The sequence below is a fragment of the Macaca nemestrina genome, chromosome 4 (assembly GCF_043159975.1).
Source record: "Macaca nemestrina isolate mMacNem1 chromosome 4, mMacNem.hap1, whole genome shotgun sequence".
Taxonomy (NCBI): Eukaryota; Metazoa; Chordata; class Mammalia; order Primates; family Cercopithecidae; genus Macaca; species Macaca nemestrina.
The window spans coordinates 83209276-83232554 of NC_092128.1; the positions used below are offsets into that span (position 1 = coordinate 83209276).

The 23279-nt window shown below is 38.6% G+C and overlaps 1 protein-coding gene across 1 annotated transcript in view; it reads left to right on the plus strand.

Annotated features, from left to right (window-relative positions):
- C4H7orf78 (chromosome 4 C7orf78 homolog) overlaps nucleotides 1–23024 on the plus strand; it is an 86809-nt gene extending 63785 nt beyond the window's left edge. The window contains exons 3-7 of the mRNA XM_071094893.1: nucleotides 4744–5199; nucleotides 7506–7590; nucleotides 8790–8932; nucleotides 11149–11228; nucleotides 21083–23024. Of these exons, the coding sequence (XP_070950994.1) occupies nucleotides 4774–5199; nucleotides 7506–7590; nucleotides 8790–8932; nucleotides 11149–11228; nucleotides 21083–21086 (738 nt within the window). The 5' untranslated portion in view covers nucleotides 4744–4773 and the 3' untranslated portion in view covers nucleotides 21087–23024. The remainder of the gene's footprint in view (nucleotides 1–4743; nucleotides 5200–7505; nucleotides 7591–8789; nucleotides 8933–11148; nucleotides 11229–21082) is intronic.
- Nucleotides 23025–23279: the final 255 nt, after the last annotated feature.

Genomic DNA, 23279 nt, shown 5'->3' on the forward strand with positions numbered 1-23279 from the left:
GCCCCCTGGGTGGTATATGCTGGCACTAGTGTTAGTTGTCCACTTGGGCCAATTATCAGGCCTCCACGTGTCTTGCCCAGATGCTGGTAATGGCAGTCATGAGCCAGGTGGGTAGACTGGTTTTCAGACCCCAGTGCAGAAAGCATGGTGTGGGCCATGGCAGTAGCAGTGGTAAGATGACCGTCTTATTCCTGAGCAGTGCACACTGGTGTTGGCAGCGGCTGTGATAGGCTGGGCAGACTCCTCACCAAGCTCCTAGATGGCACATGTGAGTGTGTGTTTGTGGTGTTGGCAGCAATGTGAGTGGACCCATCTTCAGGTTCCTAGAGAGAGTGAATAGATGGTATAGGTGGTGGAATGGATAGAATAATCACCAAGCCCTTGGGTGGTGTGCTCAGGCTTGGAGGTGTGGTGCCAATTTGGGAGTGTCTGTCCTCAGGCCCCTGATGGTGTGCAGGGGTATAGGCTGTAGTAGGCAGGTTGAGACAGTCCGTGATGGTAGGTGTGGATACCTGACCTTAGGGCTTGTGCTAGGAAGCATAGTGGCCCTGTTGTTTGTATGAGTAGGTTGCTATCAGCAGTCTCCTACGAGCAGCTCTCAGGCTCTGGGAAGTGAACATTTAATCCCTGGCAGCAGCAGTGACTGCAGTGGTGAGTGTGAGGAGCCTGATTTGAGGATGTGCACTAGAGTAAAGAACCTATGCTGCTAGTATGGGCAGGACTGGCACAGGGAGTCTCCAGTTCTGGGTTGCACTTGTTTCAGCTCCCTGCTGTAGGAGTGGCTTCAGCATTGTGCAGAGAGTGGAGATGAGGATCCCACCCTCTATTGGTGACCAGAGCACTTGACCATACTGTCAGGGGGGCAGGGTCATCACCCACAGCCCAGACATGCAGCTGTCAGACTTATTTGCTCTTGGGGCAGCAGCAGCAACAGCACCAGCAGAAGTGAGAAAGAATCCCACCCTCTGTGAGCGAGCTTTAACACAGGCCACACTGCCAGTGGGGGCATGGTTACAACTCACAGCCCCAGACAAGCAGCCCTCTCTTGCCCATCCAGCCCCCGGTGGCAGCAAGAGCAACTGCAGCTGCAGTGAAATGCAGAGGAGGAAAGAGATCCCATTCTCTCTATATAAGTCCAAGCACAGAGGCCACTCTGCCAGCAGGGGCGTGGTCACTCCTTCCAGCTCCAGTCCGACAGCTCTCAGACCTGCTTGTCTTGGCTCCCAGTGGCAAAAACTGCTATGGCACTGTGCACGTGTAGAAGAAAGATCCCACTCTCACTGTGAACCCAAGTACAATATGTGACACAGTTAGAGGTGGAGTCACTTATCAAAGCCCTGGACAGAAAGCTCTCCAGCTCTGGAAAGCATGTAATTTGGCTTCCTTTGTGCCCAGTGGCCGCCTCCTTGGTACGCTGTATCATTTTTTTTTTTTTCCAGGGAGTAGTACTCTGTTGGACTAAAGTACTGGGGACCCCAAGCGTCTTTGAGCTCAGCCAGTGCTGCGCCTCTGTAGCCCTCTGGGTGGACACCAGGGGATATAAACAGAGGTTCCCAGGATGTGGCAATATGAGAGCTGTGGTTCCCAGAGCAGGATGCAGAATGGTGTTGGTTAGGCTCTCACAATGGTACCATGCTGTAGTCACTTAGATCTCAGGAGTGTGTGTGACCCAGTGCATTTTCTGTCTGGTACAATGCCCTCATTGGGTCTCCAGATCAACACCCACACTAGTCTTCGGGTTAGTGTGGGTAGAGGGGCTCTCCAATGGTTAGGATTGCGGCAGTCCACAGTGAGGATGTAAGCCAATGAGGGTCTCCCACTTACCCTTTCTCTTCAATAAGGAGCCCCTATGGGCTCCTAGCCAATCTCGGCCAAGCTAGCCACTTGCTTTCTTCCCCTTCTGTGTCTCAGATATTTCTCTGTTGAACTCCAGGGTTCTCTACTAGATGTTTTACCTGAAATGTGATAATCTATTTGGTTAAGTTTTGTTTCTTCTGTCTGGAGAAGGCAAGTGCCTGATGCCTCTAGTCAGCATCTTGAACCTGTCTCTACATTCAAGATATTTCTAATTTTTTGATGCAGATATTTATTGCTGTAAACTTCCTTCTTAGAACTTCTTTTGCTGTATCCCATAGGTTTTGGTGTGTGGTATTTCCATTTTCATTTGTTTCAAGAAATTTTAAAATTTTTTTCTTTGACTCATTTGTTGTTCAAGAGTATGTTGCTTAATTTCCATGTATTTGTACAGTTTTCAAAGTTCTTTCTGTTATTGATTTCTAGTTTTATTCCACTGTAGTCAGAAAAGATACTTTATATGTTTTTAATCCTTTTTAAATTTGTTTAGACTTGCTTTGTGGCCTAACTTATGAATGGTTTGTGGCCTAACTATCTCTCCAGGATAGATTATCCTGGGGAGAGTTACATTTGTGAATGAGAATAACATATATTCTGTTAGTTACTGGGTGGAATGTTCTGTAAATGTCTGTTAAGTTTATTTGCTCTAGAATGCAGTTTAACTTTGATCCTTCTTCATTGATTTTGTCTAGAAGTTCTGTTTATTTCTAAAAGTGGAATTTTGAGGTCCCTTACTATTATCATGTTGCTGTCTATCTCTCCCTTTAGATCAAATAATATTTGTTTTATATATTTGGGTGCTCCAGTGCTAGATGCACATATATTTGTTATTGTTATATCTTCTTCCTTAATATACTTCTTAATTATTATGTAATGGCCTTCTTTGTCTCTTTTATATTTTTTTATTTGAAGTCTATTTTATCTGAAATAAGTATAGTTACTTCTGCTTACTTTTGGTTTCCATTTGTATGGAACATCATTTTCCATCCCTTCATTGTCAGTCTGTGTGTGTCTTTACATATGAAGTGAGGTTCTTGTAGGCAGCAAATAATTGAGTCCTTTTTTAATCCGTTCAGTCAGTCTATATTTTTTAATTGGGGAAATTAACTTGTTTACACTGAAGGTTATTATTGACACTTGAAGACATACTCTCTGACTTTGTTCATTGTTTTCTGGTTGTTTCGTGTATCTTTTTTTTTCTTTCTTCCCTTCTCATTGTTTGTTTTGGTTGTTTTCTGTAGTGATAAACTTTGATTCCTTTCTCTTTTTCATTTGTGTATCTACTGTCATTTTTTTCCTTCTGATTAGTGTGGGGCTTATATTTTATTGAAATCTACCCATTACATGACCTTCTTTCATAATCTGTTTCTTCTCCTTTATTCCTCATTTTGGTTAATCAATTGCAATATATTTGAAACAAAGTCCAAGATATTAGATTTGCTAAGTAGCTCATAAGAACAACCATCCTTTCTCATCTTTATGCTACATCTTTGTTGAGGTTTTCTATTATCTCTCACCTAAATTGTTGCTATGTTGGGCTTGGGGTTTTTTTGTTTTGTTTTGTTTTGTTTTTTGGCTTAGCTTTCATTTTTTATTGTGAGGCCACCCTCCATACGCTACCACACTGATCTTTCTGAAATACAAATAACATGCTAACCATTTTCCTGTTTAAAATATTTTATTTATTCCCTTTTGCCTCTTGGATGAATTTAAAACTCCTTAGTGTGGCATAAAAGACTTTTAATACTATAACTCCAATTTTTCTAGTTTTCCCTATCATATCATTTTTCACTGTCTCCTCACCGAGAAGCTATGCTCCTTTTACATGCTTCTTGCTTTTCTCTCAATATGGCATAGCCCATTATAAAATAAAAATATTTATATTAGTATCTGGAAAATAATCCATCATTGCAAAATACTACAAATTTTTTAAAATGGACATTTTCAACTTATCTGAAGAGTAGTTTCCTTTCATTCTTAGTAGTTTCCCTTCATTTACAACTTTAGTATATTGAAAATTAACATTTAGAATTTTGATGATCCTCTATTTTGATGTTATTGTGAAACAACACAAAGTTCTAGCAAAAGACAAGGAAATTCATCCTCATCTCAGGTCCTTATTTCCCAGGAACCAGCATTGTTGTACTATTTCTACTTCACCAAATATATTCTAATTGGTAATTAGCCTTTCCAAGGAGATTTTGAATTCATTGAATCATCCAGTAACATATCGATAATGTCATTAAATCTGAGAAGTGTAATGATGATTTCCATGTCGCTAGTTAGCTGGTCAGCAAAAAAACAAATCCATGATTCTCATCTATAAGTTTCAATAGCAGTAATTACAATGTACTCATGATGGTTTAGGCAGCCATAGATACCCTAGAAATAGGTAATGACAAATTTCACATACTTTCTATTTCTCAGTGAAATGTTATTGCCTTCCTTTACCACCTGGAATGTTTCTATTTACCTTTCAAGATCGGTCCAAATAAAGCTTTTGACATCAAGTCTATTTTCTTGATAAAGCTAGCTGATCAATCTCCTTGCTTCTCATAAAACTTGCAATATCTATCCTATTACACAGGTTCTATTTTTGGATTTTATGTTTGTCTTTTAAGTAGCATCTCAGTTACTTAAGGACATGGATTTTATGTCAACCATTTAAAAAATGACCAGCCCTTAGTACAGCAACTGCTGGGACAAAGGTGCTGAATAAATATTTGCAGCAATGATACTTTTTTCCTTCTCCTCCATACACATTCCCTGTCATTTCTGAGCTTTTTCCTGCTTCATAAATTTTTCAAAAATTAACTTGGCCTGGAGAGAAAATGTTGAGTACACCATTGCTATAGTGACAAGCTTCACCTATTTCCATGTGTGTTGCAGATTCCTCCATGTGAAAACACCCTCCACATAATGTACCATGAGTCTCAGAGAGGCACGAGAGATACGGATATTGCAAAGAGGCTGCAATATCCTTCACATCAGGATCTCAACTCCAAATGGAAAAAAAGTGTTCTGCAACCTCCACAATGTAAAATGAAAGTTAATGTATGGGAAATAAAGCCTCCTGATTTTAGCTACAAACTGTATACATCTTTGAGAATTCCAGAAAGACCATCAAAACCCATTAAGGAAGAAAAAAGGAGGAAAAAAATCAGTTTTCCAGAAACAATGCTTCACTTGCCCAGCATAAGGAATCATCCTAAGGAGGCCATAGCTCCTAAATTTATAACTGCATTTCCACGTTTGGATTCACAAAAAGCAAAGTTAATGTTTGTGAAGTGTGGACAGTATCCGAGGGGTGTATATGTCAATCCCAAACCACATGACTTTCGACAGGTACAAAAGAGCATTTGAATAAAAACAATTTAAGATAGATAAGAGGAACTATGTATTATTTTTTATTCATTTCTTAATGAGAAAAACTATTACATATAGGAAAAAGGTATGTGTATATAATGTGTATAATGCTGCCTTTTTTCCCTCACAGAACAATACAATTCACATTTAGCAATAAATGATAGAAGACAGAGGTAAGAACCTGGTTGATTCTGATGAGGTTTAATCTGCCAGGTCAAGTGGCCAACTCTGAGATGGGCTTTCTTAGGTTTCAGGAGAACACGTTGGGTTTAGATATGATTGGAGAACAGATGTCAGTTGCCAGAAGTTTATAACCTAGTAATAATAAAATAAATTTTTGGAATAAATTGATGAATGAATGAAAATAGTTAAAAAGGGATATTCTATTATTTTGATGAATTCTTTGGATGATTAATAATTTAAATAATATATGGACAATAATTAGATTTATAATTTAAAAGGGTGATGAAGAATATGGAGATGCAAATAAGGTCAAATATTTATGCAAAACATAATTCCATTAAAATGTGAATATTCTATTCTTAGGTCTATAATTTAGCACATAAACATGATTTGCTAGGCAAAGAGATAAACAGTAGTACAGGATTTAGAAATAGTGAGATAAAAGAATAAGTGTATTCCAGTGAGAAAATACAGAATAGTAGTTAAGAGCATGGCTTCTAAGATCAGAGTATCCCTGTTCTTTTACTTTCTAATAACTTTAGACAAGATACTAAACCTTTTTCATTATTTATAATGGTGTGTTAATAATGCTACATATTTTTTATGGTTATTTTACTTAATGAACGAAACAATATATGCAAAGCACAACGGAATCTGAAATGCTGAGGCATTCGATGAATGTTAACTCTATGAGCTATTAGAATAAAATTTGGAAAATCCAGGGAGCCATAGTCAATAACTCCCTTTACTTATTCAGAGCATCTACATATTTCCATTCATAGTAAATAACATATGTTACCTTTTGGAGATGAGGGAGGTCATTTAAATATTAAATGTTACTGGTTTATATAAATATTTTACTAGGCCAGGAGCAGTGGCTCACACCTGTCATCCCAGCACTTTTGGCAGGCCACAGTGTGAGGATCATGAGGTCAGGAGTTCGAGACCAGCCTAACCAACATGGTGAAACCCCATCTCTACAAAAAATGCAAAAATTAGCCAGATGTGGTGGCATGTGCCTGTAATCCCAGTGACTTGGGAGGCTGAGGCAGGAGAATCGCTTGAACTCGGGAGGCAAAGGTTGCAGTGAGCCAAGATCTCACCTCTGCACTCCAGCTTGGGCGACAGAGTGAGACTCCATCTCAAAAAATAATAATAATAAAATAAATAAATAAATATTTTACTAATAACAGACTTAAAAACTTGAGTAAATGAAATTCAAGGAATAAGGAACATTTTTATTTTAGCTGAATTAACTTGCTTCTATAAAGGAGTGGATTGGAGGCAGAGTGTTACAAATTGTGTAACCACCAGATGTCAGTATTGTTACAAAGTAAACCTCAATGAAGACTTTTTGAAATGAACTTGTTCTCATGTTGTATTCAATTAAAGCGTGAAAAATCTTGTATTAGATAATCTCCCTCTTTGGAACTTTTAATATTGTTCTATATACTTGTGGCAGGTAACTCATTAAGAAGATAACCTGTTTAACATCTGCTGCTTGGTACCCTCACTGTTTCATGCCATGTTTACTTAGCTTTTGAGTAGAGACCTTTGTGATGTTTTATTTGATCAGTTCTTGGAGCAAACAAATTCTATTTCAGTTCAAATTGGTTCACTTAAACCACTAAAATATCTACTTTGTTTATAGCTTATAAAAAGACAATAGTAACTCTACTCCAGGCTTGACAAATTATTTAGCTTTGTTCAACGTTTTTGCTATGTTTCTGAAATAAGTTCAGCTCCAGAAAAATAATATGTAATTCTATGTGTCATAAATTATGATCAAGTTTAAGATTAGGTTGCCAAATTTTGAACAGACTCCCTTAATTCCACACTGCTTAAGATACTAATTCTGATCTCTTCACAAAAGGGTAATTGAAGTACTCCTCTCCACCACAAAAATGAATTGTTTATACACTAAATCTTAGATTATTTTTTTCAAATTTTCATAAACAAGTTTTAAATGCTACATTTGAATGCCACAACAAAATTGTCAAAATTACATTTTGCCAAGGAAATATTTAATATTCGGAAAAATCAAATTCCAACAAGAAACAATATGTATTAGTAATATTGCAATCTTTTCTTTACATATCTAGTACCAACCTGGTTTACCAAACTTTGAGACGACTTATGAAAAGGACCCCTTTGGATTAAAGTTTAAATCACAACCCTTAAGTACAGGTAAGCTGTTAAGATGTTATGTTTATTGAAAAAAAAAAAACAAAACCTCTCTGCATTATATATTAGTAGTAGTACATGCATAGGCTTAAAACTAAATAGGTGGATATTATTATCACCTTTAATAATGTGGTAAATTTTTTAAATGCCCTTTTAATTATTTGCAACAATACATTTACTTTTCTACCACGACTGTTAATATATTATTAAAGATTATATTTGTAAGTCAATGTGTCATGTATAGAGAACAAATAGAGTGTAATGCTTAAGAGAATAAACTCTGGAGCCCAGCTGTGCAACTTTGAATCTTGGCTTCACTGCCCCAAATAACCTAAACTGTCTGTCTATTGGTGTTCTCATCTGGAAATGCAGATGATAACAACGGAATCTACATCACAGAATTACTGTGAGCATTAAATCTGCTAAAAGCACTTAGTATTGTATTAAAAAGCACATGGAAATAACATATACACATGCATGCTATAATTACTGTTATGGTGCCATTTGTTAAGTGTTAATTCAGAGTTAATTTGTATTATTTTACATTTCCTATTTGGATTAGGATGGATCACATCTGAATGCTATATTTACATATTATAATTATATATAAATTAAAACAAACAATAAGATGTTAACAGTGATTGTCTCTGGATAGTGAGATCACGGTTACATTTTATTTCCTCTTTTTCAAAATAAGGAGCAAATAATTTTATACCTGTAAAACAAGATAATTTATTTACAAATATTGTCCACATTTTACCATGTGTTATACTTACAAAAGTGTCATCTAGCTGTGTAATTAAAACGGAACATGTCAACTTTCCTAGAATATGCTATGTGTAACTCACTTTGGTAGAAAAAACCAAAGATACTTTATAAGACCCAGCCCCTGACCTCAAAAATACTTTAAGTAAAACATAAGATAGAATGCAAAATATACCATCCAATAGGAGATACTTTAGAAAGACGGGTCCAGAGAAATAAAACTTGGGATTGGAATTGGAGTTTGAAGAAAGACAAATTTAACTCCAGCGGGACTGGCAGAAAGAACAAGAAAAGTTTTGTTTAGATTTTCCTCTATAATTATCCAGCGACTTACCACTCCTGGGTCCTGATCTCCAAAACTGATACGATATCTGAGAAACATCATGAACAAAGACACGTCTTGTTGCTAAGCCTCTCATTTGTCTTCGTATCTCTAGTATATGGGTACCAATTACCAAAAGATGATAAACAGAAGAATACTACAAAAAGATTTATCACCCACAAGCATCGTGAATGCACCTGGGATTCAAAACTAATTTTGACAAAAGCCCCATGGCCTGTTAGATCTGCTTCATATACAGTGAGTTTGACTTTCTCTATAGCTGTTGGAAAATGTCTCCAGCACTGTTGTCGACAATTGCTTTAGTGCAGGAGTTTTTTATTTGTTGTAGTATAAAATATATTTCTGTCTTTAAAAATAAAGCATATAGCCGATGCTTTTTTTTGAAATACAAATAGTGGATTATCTAGAATTTTGGATTTTCTTTTCTTTTCTTTCTAGATCCTGATAAAAGAATAAGTGTATTCTAGTGGGAAAATACAGAATATTAGTTAAGAGCATGGCTTCTGAGATCAGAGTATTCCTGTTCTTTTACTTTCTAATAACTTCAGACAAGATACTAAGTCTTTTTTCATTATTTATAATGTGGGTTATAATTTATAATTATAATAAATTATTATAAAAGCTAAAAGCACTTAGTAATGTATTAAAAAGCACATGGAAATAACATACACACATGCATGCTATAATTACTGTTATGGTACCATTTGTTAAGTGTTAATTCAGAGTTAATTTGTATTATTTTACATTTCTTATTTGGATTAGGATGGATCACATCTGAATGCTATATTATAAATTAGCATTTCTAATAATGCTACATACTTTTTATGGTTATTTTAAGTAATAGCTATAGTAGAATAAGGTGTTGATGAAAGAGGCCAAACTCTGTAAAATATGTGAAGAGGTTTAGTCTGAGCCAAATTGATGACCATGACCTGTAACAAAGTCTCAGGAGGTTCTGAGAACATGTGGCCCGAGGTGGTTAGTTTACAGCTTGACTTTGTACATTTTAGGGAGACAGAAGTTACAGGCAAAGACATAAATCAATACATGTAAGGTATACATTTGTTTGGCCTGGAAATGAAGGACATCTCAAAGCTTGGAGGCTTCCAGGTCATAAGTAGATTTGATGTAGGGCGGGTAAGCCCCAAAACTGGGGCATAGCCGGGAACATTCTTGGCTTCACCCAAGAAAGAATTCAAGGGTGGGCCTGTGGTGTTAGATGGCATCTTCTATTGAGTACAGCAGCAGCAGAGGTACTGCTCCTTGTGAAGCAGGACTCCCCACAGGCAGCGCGCTCCGCGCAGCAGCTCAGGGGCAGTTCTGCTGTCATATTTACACCCACTTTTAATTACACGCAAATTAAGGGGTGGGTTATCCAGAAATTCCTAGAAAAGAAGTGTTTCCTTCCAGATGTTGCCACAGCAATGGTATACTGTCATGACACTGGTGGGGCTGTCTCATGGAGAAATGCTTTCAATGCCTCTTCCCTATTTCAACCAGTCTTCCATCTGGTCTGGAGTTGAGTCCCGCCTCCTACCTCAGATTCAAAGATTCCCCAATTGGCAATTGGCTGAAAGAGTTAAGCTGTGTCTGTTAAGTCAGCTTGAGTTAAGGTAAAGAGTAGGGGTTGTGGAAGTCAAGGTTCTTGTCATGTAATCGAAGACTCCAAGTAGCGGGCTTCAGAGACAATAGATGTGAAGGTCTCTTCTCAGACCTTAAAAGATAGGAGACTGTCTGCAAAAGAGAGACAGCTTTGCAGGGCCATTTTGAAAGGTGCCAAAAAAGTGTATTTTGGGGGTAAAATACTTTTATTTCCTCCAGGGCCTGCTATCTGTCATGTGATGCTACACTAGAGTCAGGTTGAAATTGGTATCTTATTGCTGCAAAGAGCTGTTTGTTTTGTTAGTTAGTCTTGAGATCTGTTTTCATGTTAATGCTGGTGAGTCGTGCCTGAGTTCCAAAGGGAGGAGGGTATAATGAGCCATGTCCCACCTTCTCACCTTCTCTTCCCATCAGGGTCTGAACTTCTTTTTCAGGTTTCTTTGTGTCCCCTCATTCATGAAGGGGGTCCATTCATTTGATTAGGGGGCCTTAGAATTTTATTTTTGTTTTACAAAGGCTTAAATATTGTAAGAAATGTTTCCCAAATTTCCTCTTATCTCATTGGAAATCATGAGAAGTTTAGAGAATGACACTCACGTGAGAAGGCCTGAAAAGACAGCTCTGTGATACACTCACAGAAAAAAATGTTGAGAGCACATACTTTTATCCTGGCTGAAATTCTGCCCTAGTCACATAAGGATGCTTCCCTTTATGTCTAAGCAGAACGAGATGTGAATCTGGAATACAGATACACTTTTAAAGCAAAGATTATTAAATAGCAAATTTTAACAAGTAATTAAAGTTAATACATGTCTGCTTTTACTAACTTCCTTTGTACCACTTTCCTTCAGAGACATAGAAGGCAACGTGATGCGTACAGTGCATTTATGGATCGTGTGGAAGAAAAGTTTACAAAGATATGCAAGAGCAGGTGGGCAAAAAAATTAGGATTTGTTGTTAAATACTTACATTAACTCTTTAATATTACTATTCAATTTCTGTTTTAAATAAAACATATTTTATCATATAAGTGTTCTACCATCATAGGAACTGTAGGTGAAATAGTTGCATGGTGCTTAACTGTTTTAAGTGGAGCCTGAAAAAATCCTGTCCCATTAACAATATATTTAAGAATTTCATTGCAACCTATTTCCTAGGTGCATAATCACCTCTCACAGCTCTCTTTATTCACATGTCAATGTCATCTCTGAGAAGTGGGGAGGAGGACAGATTAATGTAACAGAGTTTGGGCTTTGAGTTTGATGAAATAAGTTCAAATTAAGAGTAATCCACCTATAATTTGTGATCTTGGATGATTTGCTTAAATTTTCTGATCCTATTTTCTCAGGTTTTTGGAGAATTAAGATGACATATATAAACTGCTGGCACAGTTCCTTATATCTTCTTGATTCAATTATTACTATTATTAATGATAATATAGAGATATGGCCTTGCATGACCATGGAAAAGTAACATATTACCTGTGGCTTAGTTTTCTCATCTGTAGAATGACAGTAATAATAGTACCAACTTTGCAGAGTTACTATTGAAATGGCTGCATTGTCTGGGGAATTACCCATGGTTCATTGCCTGGCATTGAGAAAGAATTCAGGACACAGACACATGTGGGTGGGTTAAGGCGCAGAAAGATTAATAGAAGAAAGGAGAAAGGAGAGCAGCTCCTTTCCAGAGAGAGAGAAACGTTGGAAAAAGGGGAAGGCAGGCCTACTGCAGCAGATTTTATAGGCAGGTTGGAGGAGGCAGTGTCTGTTTTAAATAGAGCCCACAGATTGATTCAATCAGATATGACATTTACATAGCCTAAGGGAAGGCTGGCCACTCCACCTTAATCTTATTATGCAAATGGACTCTCCACTTGACCAGTGGCCATCTTGTCTGCTCCTTACTGTACGGGTGGCTGGCAAAGGAAGGGATGATGGAGCCACCATTTTGAACATGCCTGGTCCCAGGTAGTTATTTCCTATGGAATTCACCTGTGGAAGCTTCTAGCTTGCTTGTCTGTGTCTGCAGCTCAATTTTACAGGCTGCTTTTTGTTAGGAAATGATTTGGGGCTGCTTTTCATTAAAAAGAAAAACCTGGCCAGGCATGGTGGCTCATGCCTGTAATTCCAACACTTTGGGAGGCCAAGGTGGGTAAATCACGAGGTCAGGAGTTTGAGAACAGCCTGACCAACATGGTGAAACCCTGTCTCTACTAAAAATACAAAAAATTAGCTGGTTGTAGTGTTGGACGCCTGTAATGCCAGCTACTCAGGTGGCTGAGGCAGGAGAATCGCTTGAACCTGGGAGGCAGAGGTTGCAGTGAGCCGAGATTGCGCCACTACACTCCAACCCGGGTGACAGAGTGAGACTCTGTCTCAAAAAATAGAAGAACCTTACCAAAGCCTCCCATACCCTATCTGCCTAAGTAATTTTTTCTTAACTCCTGTATCACTATGAATAATCGAAGTTTGTATTTGTGAAGCAATTGGAACATAGCACATGACACTTAGTAATTGCTATCTAAGTATTTTATGAATAACAATTCAAAAGTATGTATTTTTTGTATACAAAATAACACATATATAATGCCTAGGGACTAATGAAGTCAAGAGCTTTCTGAAAGATGAGAGAGGCTACTCAGTAAGATTAATTTTCAGATTTTTATGAGGGAGTACACAGAGTGAACAGTCAGCAGACAGCTATCTTTAGGAGGACCACATGACAGATGAATATAAAAAGAGTAGATATGTGACCAGAAAGCTGTCGCCAAATGGACAAGAATTTGTTTTAAGTGGTGGGTACAGAGTCATCCTACTAATGATTTAGGATGTAGATTTATCCTTTCAAAGTTTACAAAATGGTTACTTTAAATTGCAAACATCCTGCTGTACATATATAAAATTCTTGTTTCCTGTAGCATAGTGGGAGCTTCTCCTCTATAATTGATGTGCTGGAGCTTGGTAACTGGTGGCTCAACATAAAAGAAAATGACATGGTAGTCCATCACCAAAAGTTTCTTTTGTTGTTGCTTTATTGTTTGTTTGTTTGTTTTTGAGATGGAGTCTCACTCTGTCACTCAGGCTGGAGTGCCGTGGTGTGATCTCGGCTTACAGCAACCTCCACCTCCCAGGTTCAAATGAATCTCCTGCCTCAGCCTCCCAAGTAGTTGGGATTACAGGTTCCCATCACCACATCTGCCTAATTTTTTATTTTTAGTAGAGATGGGGTTTCGCCATGTTGGCCAGGCTGAACTCAGGTGATCAACCTGCCTCGGCCTCCAAAAGTGCTGGGATTACAGGCGTGAGCCACAGCACCCAGCCACCAAAAGTTTCTTTTCTTTTTTTTTTCTTTGAAATGGAGTCTCATTCTGTTGCCCAGGCTGGAGTGCAGTGGCTCGATCTCAGTTCACTGCAAGCTTCACCTCCCCGGTTCACGCCATTCTCCTGCCTCAGCCTCCCGAGTAGCTGGGATTACAGGTGCCTGCCACCACGCCTGGCTAAATTTTTGTGTTTTTAGTAGAGATGAGGTTTCACTGTGTTAGCCAGGGTGGTCTCGATATCCTGACCTCGTGATCCACCTGACTTGGCCCCCACAAAGTGCTGGGATTACAGGTGTGAGCCACCGCGCTGGGCCCACAGCCACCAAAAGTTTCTTAAAGTGGTTACAGAAAATCATATATCATTACTGCTGCCTGTAACACTGTGAATTCATGGCCTCTAGCCTCAGTCAGAACTTCAACTTTCCTAGGTGTCACTGGGAAGCATACTTCAAAAGCAAATCTACCTCAGTATTTCACAGGCTTCTCAAAATAGAAATGTTTTCTTCTGAAGTTGTAGTTCCTCTTATTTTTTCATTTTTAAAAAATATTTGATATATTTAGCAAACAGATCCCTGTGAAGGTTCAAATAAAATGGCTTTATTTTTCTCAAATCATGAATTTTAAATATGCTGTGTTGGATCTCCCTCCCCTCAGCTTGAGAACAACTTTGGCAGAGTCTATAGATTTTCAATACTTCATTTGTACTAGCCCCGTCATTTCTGTAATTTAAACTCACATTCAGCCATGAAAAAGCTATGTAAGTCAATTTAAAATTTTTCTGTAATTTAAGATTATGTTCAGCCATGAAAAATTCAGGATAAGAAATATATATGACTTGTATTTCACATCGTGCATAAAGAAAAAAATTCATGTGGACTACAGACCTAAATGTGAAAGGAAAAAAATAACATTTCTGCAATACATTTGGAGAATTAAATGATATATTTAAAAGAACCATAAAAGCACTTTTAAAGAAAAAAAGTATTGAATGTTCTACTTGAACATTAAAACTACAAACTTCCATCAAAATACATCATTAGGAGAGTAAATAGGCAGACAGAGAGCTTAGAGAAAATATGTGCTACTCATATAAGCAAGAAAATGGTTTATATTAATAATATATAAAGAACTCATGCAAATAAATAAGAAATAGGCATGTAATTCAATGGAAAATAACAGGAGGCTGGGCATGGTGGTTCACTCCTGTAATTCCAACACTGGTAGGCCAAAGTGGGAGGAACTCTTGAGCCCAGGAGTCTGAGACCAGCATGGACAACATTAGGAAATCCTGTCTCTACAAAATGTTTAAAAAATTAGCCAGATGTGGTGGTACACACCTGTGGTCCCAGCTACATGAGAGGCTGAGGCAGGAGATTTACTTGAGCCCAGAAGGTTGAGGCTGCACTGTTCCCTCCACTGCGTTCAAGCCTGGGTGACAGAGCAAGACCCTGTCTCAAAGGAAAGGAGGGAGAGAGGAAGGAAGGAAGAAAGGAAGGAAGGAAGGAAGGAAGGAAGGAAGGAAGGAAGGAAGGAAGGAAGGAAGGAAGGAAAGAAGGAAGGAAGGAAGGAAACAGACTTCATACAAGAAGATCTCTAAATGACAAAACATGAAAATGTGTTCATCTTCATGAGTAGTCAAGGAAACATGCAGTAAGATGCACAATGGACTACTATTGCACACCCACCGAAATAGCTAAAATAAAAAGATAAACAACAGGAAGCATAGGTGTATTCATCCATTTTCACGCTGCTGATTAAGACATAACCAAGACTGAGCAATTTATGAAAGAAAGAGGTTTATTGTACTTACAGTTCCACATGGCTAGGGAGACCTCACAATCATGGTGGAAGGCAAGGAGGAGCAAGCCACATCTTATGTGGATGGCAGGAGACAAAAAGAGGGCTTGTGCAGGGAAACTCTTGTGTTTAAAAACCATCAGATCTCATGAGACCCATTCACTATCACAAGAACAGCATGGGAAAGACCCATCCCCATGATTCAATTAGCTCCCACTGGGTCCTTCCCACAACATGTGGGAATTCAGGATAAGATTTGGGTGGAGACACAGCCAAACCATATCATTCCACCTCTGGCACCTCCCAAATCTCATGTCCTCACATTTCAAAACCAATCATGCCTTCCCAACAGTCCCCCAAAGTTTTAACTCATTTCAGCATTAACTCAAAAGTCTACAGTCCAACATCTCATCTGAAACAAAGCAAGTCCCTTCTGCTTATAAGGCTGTAAAATCAACAGCAAGTTAGTTACTTCCTAGATACAATGGGGGTACAGGCATTGGGTAAATACAGCAATTCCAAATGGGAGAAATTGGCCAAAACAAAAGGGATACATGCCCCATGCAAGTCTGAAATCCAGCACAGCAGTCAAACCTTGAAGCTCCAAATGATCTCCTTTGACTCCATGTTTCACATCCAGGTCACACTGACACAAGAGATGAGTTCCCATGGACTTGGGCAGTTCCACCCCTGTGGCTTTGCAGGATACAGCCTCCTTCCCAGCTGCCTTCATGGGCTGGTGTTAAGTGTCTGTGGCTTTTCCAGGCACACAGTGCAAGCTGTCAGTGGATCTACCATTCTGGGGTCTGTAGGACAGTGGCCCTCTTTTCAGAGCTCCAATAGTTGGTGCCCCAGTGGGGACTCTGTGTGGGGGCTCTGACAGCACATTACCCTTCTGCACTGCCTTAGCAGAGGTTCTCCATGAGGACCCCATCCCTACAGCAAACTTCTGCTTGGGCATCCAGATGTTTCCCTACATCTTCTGAAATCTAGTCAGAGGTTCCCAAACCTCAGTTCTTGACTTCGGTGCACTTACAGGCTTAACACCATGTGGAAGCTGCCAAGGCTTGAGGCTTGCACACTCTGAAGTCATGGCCCGGGCTCTATGTTGGCCCCTTCCAGCCATGGCTGGAGCAGCTGGGACATAAGGCACCAAGTCCCTAGGCTGCACACAGCATGGTGACCCTTGGCCTGGCCCACAAAACCATTTCTTCCTCCTAGGCCTCTGGGCCTGTGATGGGAAGGGCTGCCACAAAGGTCTCAGAGACATTTCCCTCATTGTCTTGGGGCTTAACATTCAGTTCATCACTACTTATGCAGATTTCTGCAGCCAGGTTGAATTTCTCCTCAGAAAATGGGTTTTTCTTTTCTATCGCATTGTCAGGCTGCAAATTTTCTGAACTTTTATGCTTTGCTTCCCTTATAAAACTGAATGTCCTTAACAGCACCCAAGTCACGTCTTAAATGCTTAGCTGCTTAGAAATTTCTTCTGCCAGATGCCCTAAATTATCGCTCTCAAGTTCAAAGTTCCACAAATCTCTAGGCCAGGGGCAAAATGCTGCCAGTCTCTTGGCTAAAACATGACAAGGGTCACCTTTATTCCACTTTTCAACAAGTTCCTCATCTCCATCTGAGACCACCTCAGCCAGGACTTTATTGTTCATATCGCTATCAGCACTTTGGTCAAAGCCATTCAACAAGTCTCTAGGAATTTCCAAGCTTTTGCACATTTTACTGTCTTCTTCTGAGCCCTCCAAACTGTTCAAACCCCTGCCTGTTAGCCAGTTCCAAAGTCACTTCCACATTTTCAGGTATCTGTTCAGCAACACCCCAGTCTACTGGTACCAGTTTACTGTATTAGTTCGTTTTCACACTGCTGATAAAGATATACCCAAGACTGAGCTATTTACAAAAGAAACAGGTTTATTGGACTTACAGTTCCACATGACGGGAGAGGCTTCACAATCATGGCAGAAGGTGAAAGGCACATCTCACATGCCAGCAGACAAGAGAACAGAGCTTGTGCAGGCAAACTCCCATTTTTAAAGCCATCAGACCTCGTGAGACTCATTCACTATTACAAGAACAGCACAGGAAAAACCTGCCCCCATAATTCAATACCCCCCCCCCCACTGGGTTTCTCCAATGGCACATGGGAATTGTGGGAGTTACAATTCAAGATGAGATTTGGGTGGGGATACAGCCAAACCATATCAATAGGCAAGGGTGTAGAGCAATTAGAACTCCTATACACTGCTTGAGGGGGAAGAATTGGGACAAGTACTTTGGAAAAATATTTTGCAATATGTTCTAAAGTTGAATGTATACATACATATAACCTATGACACAAAATTCCATTATAAATGCTGTATACTTAGCTGATATATACGATATATTTGTATGCACTAAAAGATATATATAGGAATGCTTATAGCAGAATTACTTGTGATAACCTTTACATTAGAGACAAGCCCAATGTCAATAAATAATAGAATGGGTACATCAAGTGTGGTGTATTTATACAATAGATTATACAGCAAAGAAAATGAACAAAATGTTGCTATATACAAGTAATGGGGATGAGTTTCACAAACACACCTAGGAGTTTTTTAAAAGCCAGATGCTATATATATGTACAACATATATATATACACACATATCTGTACATACTGTATTATTATTCCATTTGTATAAAGGAAAACTCTTGTCTATGTGTAAGAAATCAGGATGTTGACTTCCTTTGGTTTGAAGGGAAGGAGTACAATAACCTTCTGGGTCCTGGAAATGTAGTATTTTCTGACCTTGATGTTGGTTACATAGATGCATTCACTTTGTGATACTCCATAGAAATATTTATTTAATATCTATGCACTATTACATGTATATGTAAAACTTTAATAATTTTTTTAATTGGGAGATTCTTTGTAATTGTTTTAAATTTCAAAAAGAAGGAAAGAAAGCCTCATTCATTCTAAATTAACATTCTAATCTCACATCCAATTCAAAATTTCTTTACTGTTTTCAACAAAAGCCTGCCCTGTAGCTCCGGGATCTGGGGAAGAGAATGTTGTCTCTTGTTTCTCTCTTTCTGCACCTGTCTCAATCACACTCCATTGCTTCTTGGTCTGTCTTTTATCTCCAAGGTGTTGGTGTCCAGAGGAGAAATGGAAGAAACAGGGGCAAAAAGCCCAGGTAACAGAGACTACTGTAATCAGCCATGACATCCTCTGTGTGGCTGATGTCCAAATAGTGACTGGCTTGTGGAGGACATTTTTGCACATTATTCTCTGTGCTAGACAGAGGCCTCATTTGGCACTGTCTCTGAGAACAACATCCAGTAACTTGCCCTAAGTCCCTGCCTCAGCCCACTACCTCTTATAGGTCTGATAAGAGGCACCTTATCATCGGTGGGATTACTCACAAGATGGCTGGAGCTCATCAATTTCATTAAATCAGTGTGTTTACAGAACCCTCCATAGAGCTCACCAAATGGCGTGAGTACAGAAGACCCCCGTTTTCCTTTCCCCTTTCCCTCACATTGTGAGCCACCTATTTTTGCATCTCTAGATAAGAAGTAGACAGGATGCTTTATAATCAAATGCACATCCTTAAAACCTCTTGGGGACATAATATGAAACCACTCCTCTACCAGGAGCTCCCAAAACATCTTGTACTAAAGGGCTCCACAGGTGGTCGTTGCAGTTCTGTAGCTCAGCAAGCGTTCATCCAGAACAAGCCTGCTGGTTTCCTTCACTCATATGCACCCTTAATCTTTATAAATGATAATTCTGAGCATTCACAAATTGGCTTTGCAGGGATTACCTTATTTTTTCCTTTCTCACAGAAATCAGAAATGGGTATTCCTCAGGGCTTTCCCCCAAGGGTAATGATGCCTCCTTTAAAAAGCAAAGCCTTCAGGGTTGGGCCCAGTGGCTCACACCTGTAATCTCATCAGTTTGGGAGGCCAAGGCAGGCAGATCACGAGATCAGTAGGTCAAGACCATCCTGGCTAACACAATGAAACCCCGTCTCTACTAAAAATACAAAAAATTAGCCAGGCATGGTGATGGGTGCCTGTAGTCCCAGCCACTCAGGAGGCTGAGGCAGGAGAATGGCGTGAACCCTGGAGGCGGAGCTTGCAGTGAGCCGAGATTTCACCACTGCACTCCAGCCTGGGCAACAGAGTGAGACTCTGTCTTAAAAAAGAAAAAAAAAAAAAGCCTTCAGGTGTTTGATTGTTCAATTCCTTAATTTGTACTGAAGAGAGGGTGATAGTAGGTGGTCTGGCCTATTTACCTTTTAAAAAGCCCCATAGGGATAGAACTTCTAGCAGTTTCTTGATGGTGTTACCAAAACACCAGGGGTTTAGTCTAGGTCCTGCTGCTCACCACACAGAAAGGCAATCACTGAGACATGAGTATTGCCAAGGAAGAAGGCTTTAATCAGGTGCTGCAGTCAAGAAGATGGGAGCTCAGGCTCAAATCCATCTCTCTGACCAACTAAACCTATGGGTTTATATAACATTCTTCTATAGAAAGAAATGTAACAATATGTAAGAAAACAGAAACTAGGGAGGGGCAAGGATGCAATCATGATGAATGAGGGCTCCAGACTTCTCATTGTTAGGATGTCATGATCTGGTGAGTTTCAGTTCTTGGAAACCTTTTTAAGAGGCCTGAAGGTCCTTTCCTGAGGAAGGAACTCAGATAAAACAAATGTAAGCTTCAAGCTTTAAGACCAGAAAGGTCAATTTCTACGTGCATCAGAAAGAACAGTCTATGGGATTATTGGGTTGGTTTCAATGGAACATAGGAGTTTATATAAAGGAAAACTCTTATCCATGTATAAGAAATCAGGAAATTGACTTCCTTTGGTTTGAAGGAACCAACCTGTCTCCTAGTGTTAGCTTTGAGGCTTTTCCCCCATTTCAAGACAACAGGAAACACATCCCATTTCCACATCCTTTAAAAACTTGTAGTACTTCTCTAAAGGCGCTCCTACCTCCCCTCACCTAAGTGAGAAGCCTCATTGTAATGCTTCCCTGCACTATTCTACCCTACTGGTGCTAATACAGAAGGAAAAGTTGAATTGTGTAAGACAGGATGTATTTAGAAGTCCTTAGTTTTTGCAGCATTTAATTGGCATTTATAAATCAAACTCAGTAATGTGCCATCATTTTCATAGGCATAACCTCACTCAATTGTCTTCAGACCATGCACTGTTTAGTCAGGTATTATTATTATTATTGGAGACAATTGTTATTGTTGTTATAATTTTATAAGCTTGGAAACTAAAGTCTTCACTGGGAACTTAATGTTAACATCACTTATTCAAGATGGCACTCCAAAACACCTTGTACTGTTGCCCTCAGTTGCATGTGGATGCTTTCTGATAAGTACGAAAAATACATTTGACTATTTGGCCAACAGAGTATAGTTCTACTTCCACATCATAGTTCTAGTCATGTTCCACCATTCTTTTTTGTTATCATGCCTTTATAAGCTTGGTTTTAGTTATTTCAATAGTGAATAAGAGGATTAAGCAAATGACATCTAGCATTTGCAGCCAAGTTTCTGATCTCAGGAGTGACCTATCAGGTAAGTCTCACCCTTTATAGAAGCTGATTCAGTGAATTCTGCTCACACATTTCTCTTTTGTTCATTTAGATAACTGATGGACCAAAACAGCATAGGGCTTCCTGAACTCTGGCCTGAATGTTCATCTCCCGTGCATTTCCCAGTGAGAACATGAATGAGTTCTGGCACCTTCCTGGATTCTGCGGAAATCTGCACTCTCTCAGAGGCTTGAGAAAGTGCTAAAACAACAAAGGAAAGTTGCATAATTTGAAATTCCCTTGTTACCACATGGATCAGAATCCAATCATCAGGCTTTTGATTTAGTCTGTGAAAGTTAGATCTTGCAACTATGAGTGGAAATGCTGATAATGTTGTGCTTTCTGTTAATGTCCAAAGTTAAAGAGATGCTGTAGTCTCAGGTAAAACTAATGTAAGACAAATAAACAACAATAATGCTTACTAATTTTGACTACCACGTTTCTCTAAGGCCAAAGATTGCAAATTTTATCTGTTTGTATCCTTCATAGAAATAAGAATTCTCTGGATATAGCATATATTCTACTAAAGGATGACTGTTACACTGTGTGGGAAAGTAATACTTAAAAATCAAATATTTTTACTTTAAAAAACACAGAACAAGGTAGCAACCACAGTTGAAGTCATTCAAATATAAATGGGGCACTTTCCCAGGAGATGTCATCCAAAGACAAAAAAAAAAAGGCAAGTTTAATTCATGACACAGTGAAGTTCTTCTATGGTTTAAATTGTTCCTAGAAATAGATTTTATTTCAGGAATCATTGGATGTCAGATGGTTAGTGATAGAGTTTATTTCTGAAAAAAAAAAAAGTATATGTATGAGCTTTGTGTTCACATATACAAGGTGGCATAGGCTGAAACAATCAACATTTACTTAGTATGTTTATGGTATATTGATATCAATATTTGAATCTTCATTTTTTCAGTTTTTTCTAATACACTTTAAGAAGCTTCTCTGAGACACTCCACTATATCAAAAGAGAGAAGATCTCCAAGTAACAGAAATACTAAATGTCCTTCTTAATGATCATCAGGCTTGGGGAACTTATAGTTCCAACTAGAAGGAAAGGTCTCTCTTTTAACATGTTAAAATACTTTTCTAAATTTTTGTTTAAACATTTTAAGGGAAAGAAAACAAATGACTTGAAACTTCTTTGTTTTTGATCAAGATTTGATGATTATAATTTAAAATTAATAAAAGGGGAGGGTAGGATTTAATACTATTGCCAGTTTTATCGAATGGATTATCCTATCACCTTTCCAATTTCAATATGAAAGCTACTGAAATAAAGGCAAGTGAGTATTTAATAGCTCTGTTTACATAAGCAACATTAAGTGGAAAGATGAGGCAATGAAATTAAATCATTTCCCAAAGGATATTTTGCATAATTTAAGTTCCCTGGAATTTTAATGTGTAATTCATGAAAAGAAATGTGCTCTTTAGAAAATAAATGCAGCAAAACTGGATTAAATAAATCAGATACCTGAATTTACTCAGCTTATGTGACAAGAAAGGCTGAAATGCCCCAGGACTTAGTCCTAGGCCTGATCTCTTTCCTATCTATATACACTCTCTTGGTAATCGCATCTTTTTTTTTTTTTTTTTTTTAGAGACAGGGTCTTTCTTGCCCAGGCTGGAGTACAGTGACACAGTGGCCCATTGTAAACTCCTGGCTTTGATTCTCCCATCTCAGCCTCCTAATGTCATTCATTCCTATTGGTTTAAATGTCACCAATCAGATGTTCACACCCAAGACTTCCTAATATATATATACCCAGTACTGAAATATCTTCCGAACTCCAGACTCTTAGTTGCTTACCTGGGACAACTTACTTGACATCTCCCCATGATCTCTTATTAGACATTCTCTCAAACTCACCAGATCCAAAATTTAACACTGATATTATTTGCCAATCCCTGCACAGTCTTATCTCAGTTAATAGCAATTCCATTCTTACACTTGCTAGGGCAAAAAATAAAAATAAAATGGAGACATCCTTTTTTTCATTTTTTTATCTCACAGCCTATAAGCTGTTATATCATGAGCCCAACACGTTTCTGCTGCCTCTAGTAAATACATCGGTCCAAACCCTGTCAGCTTTTGCTTTAATTATTACAATAGCCTCCGATCTACAGGTCCCCTGGAGGTGACACCCACCTCAGTCTATCCTCATCACAACAGCAGAGTTGTCTGTCTGACTTTTTTAAAATGCAATTTTTATCATATTATTCTTCTGCTTAGAACCCTC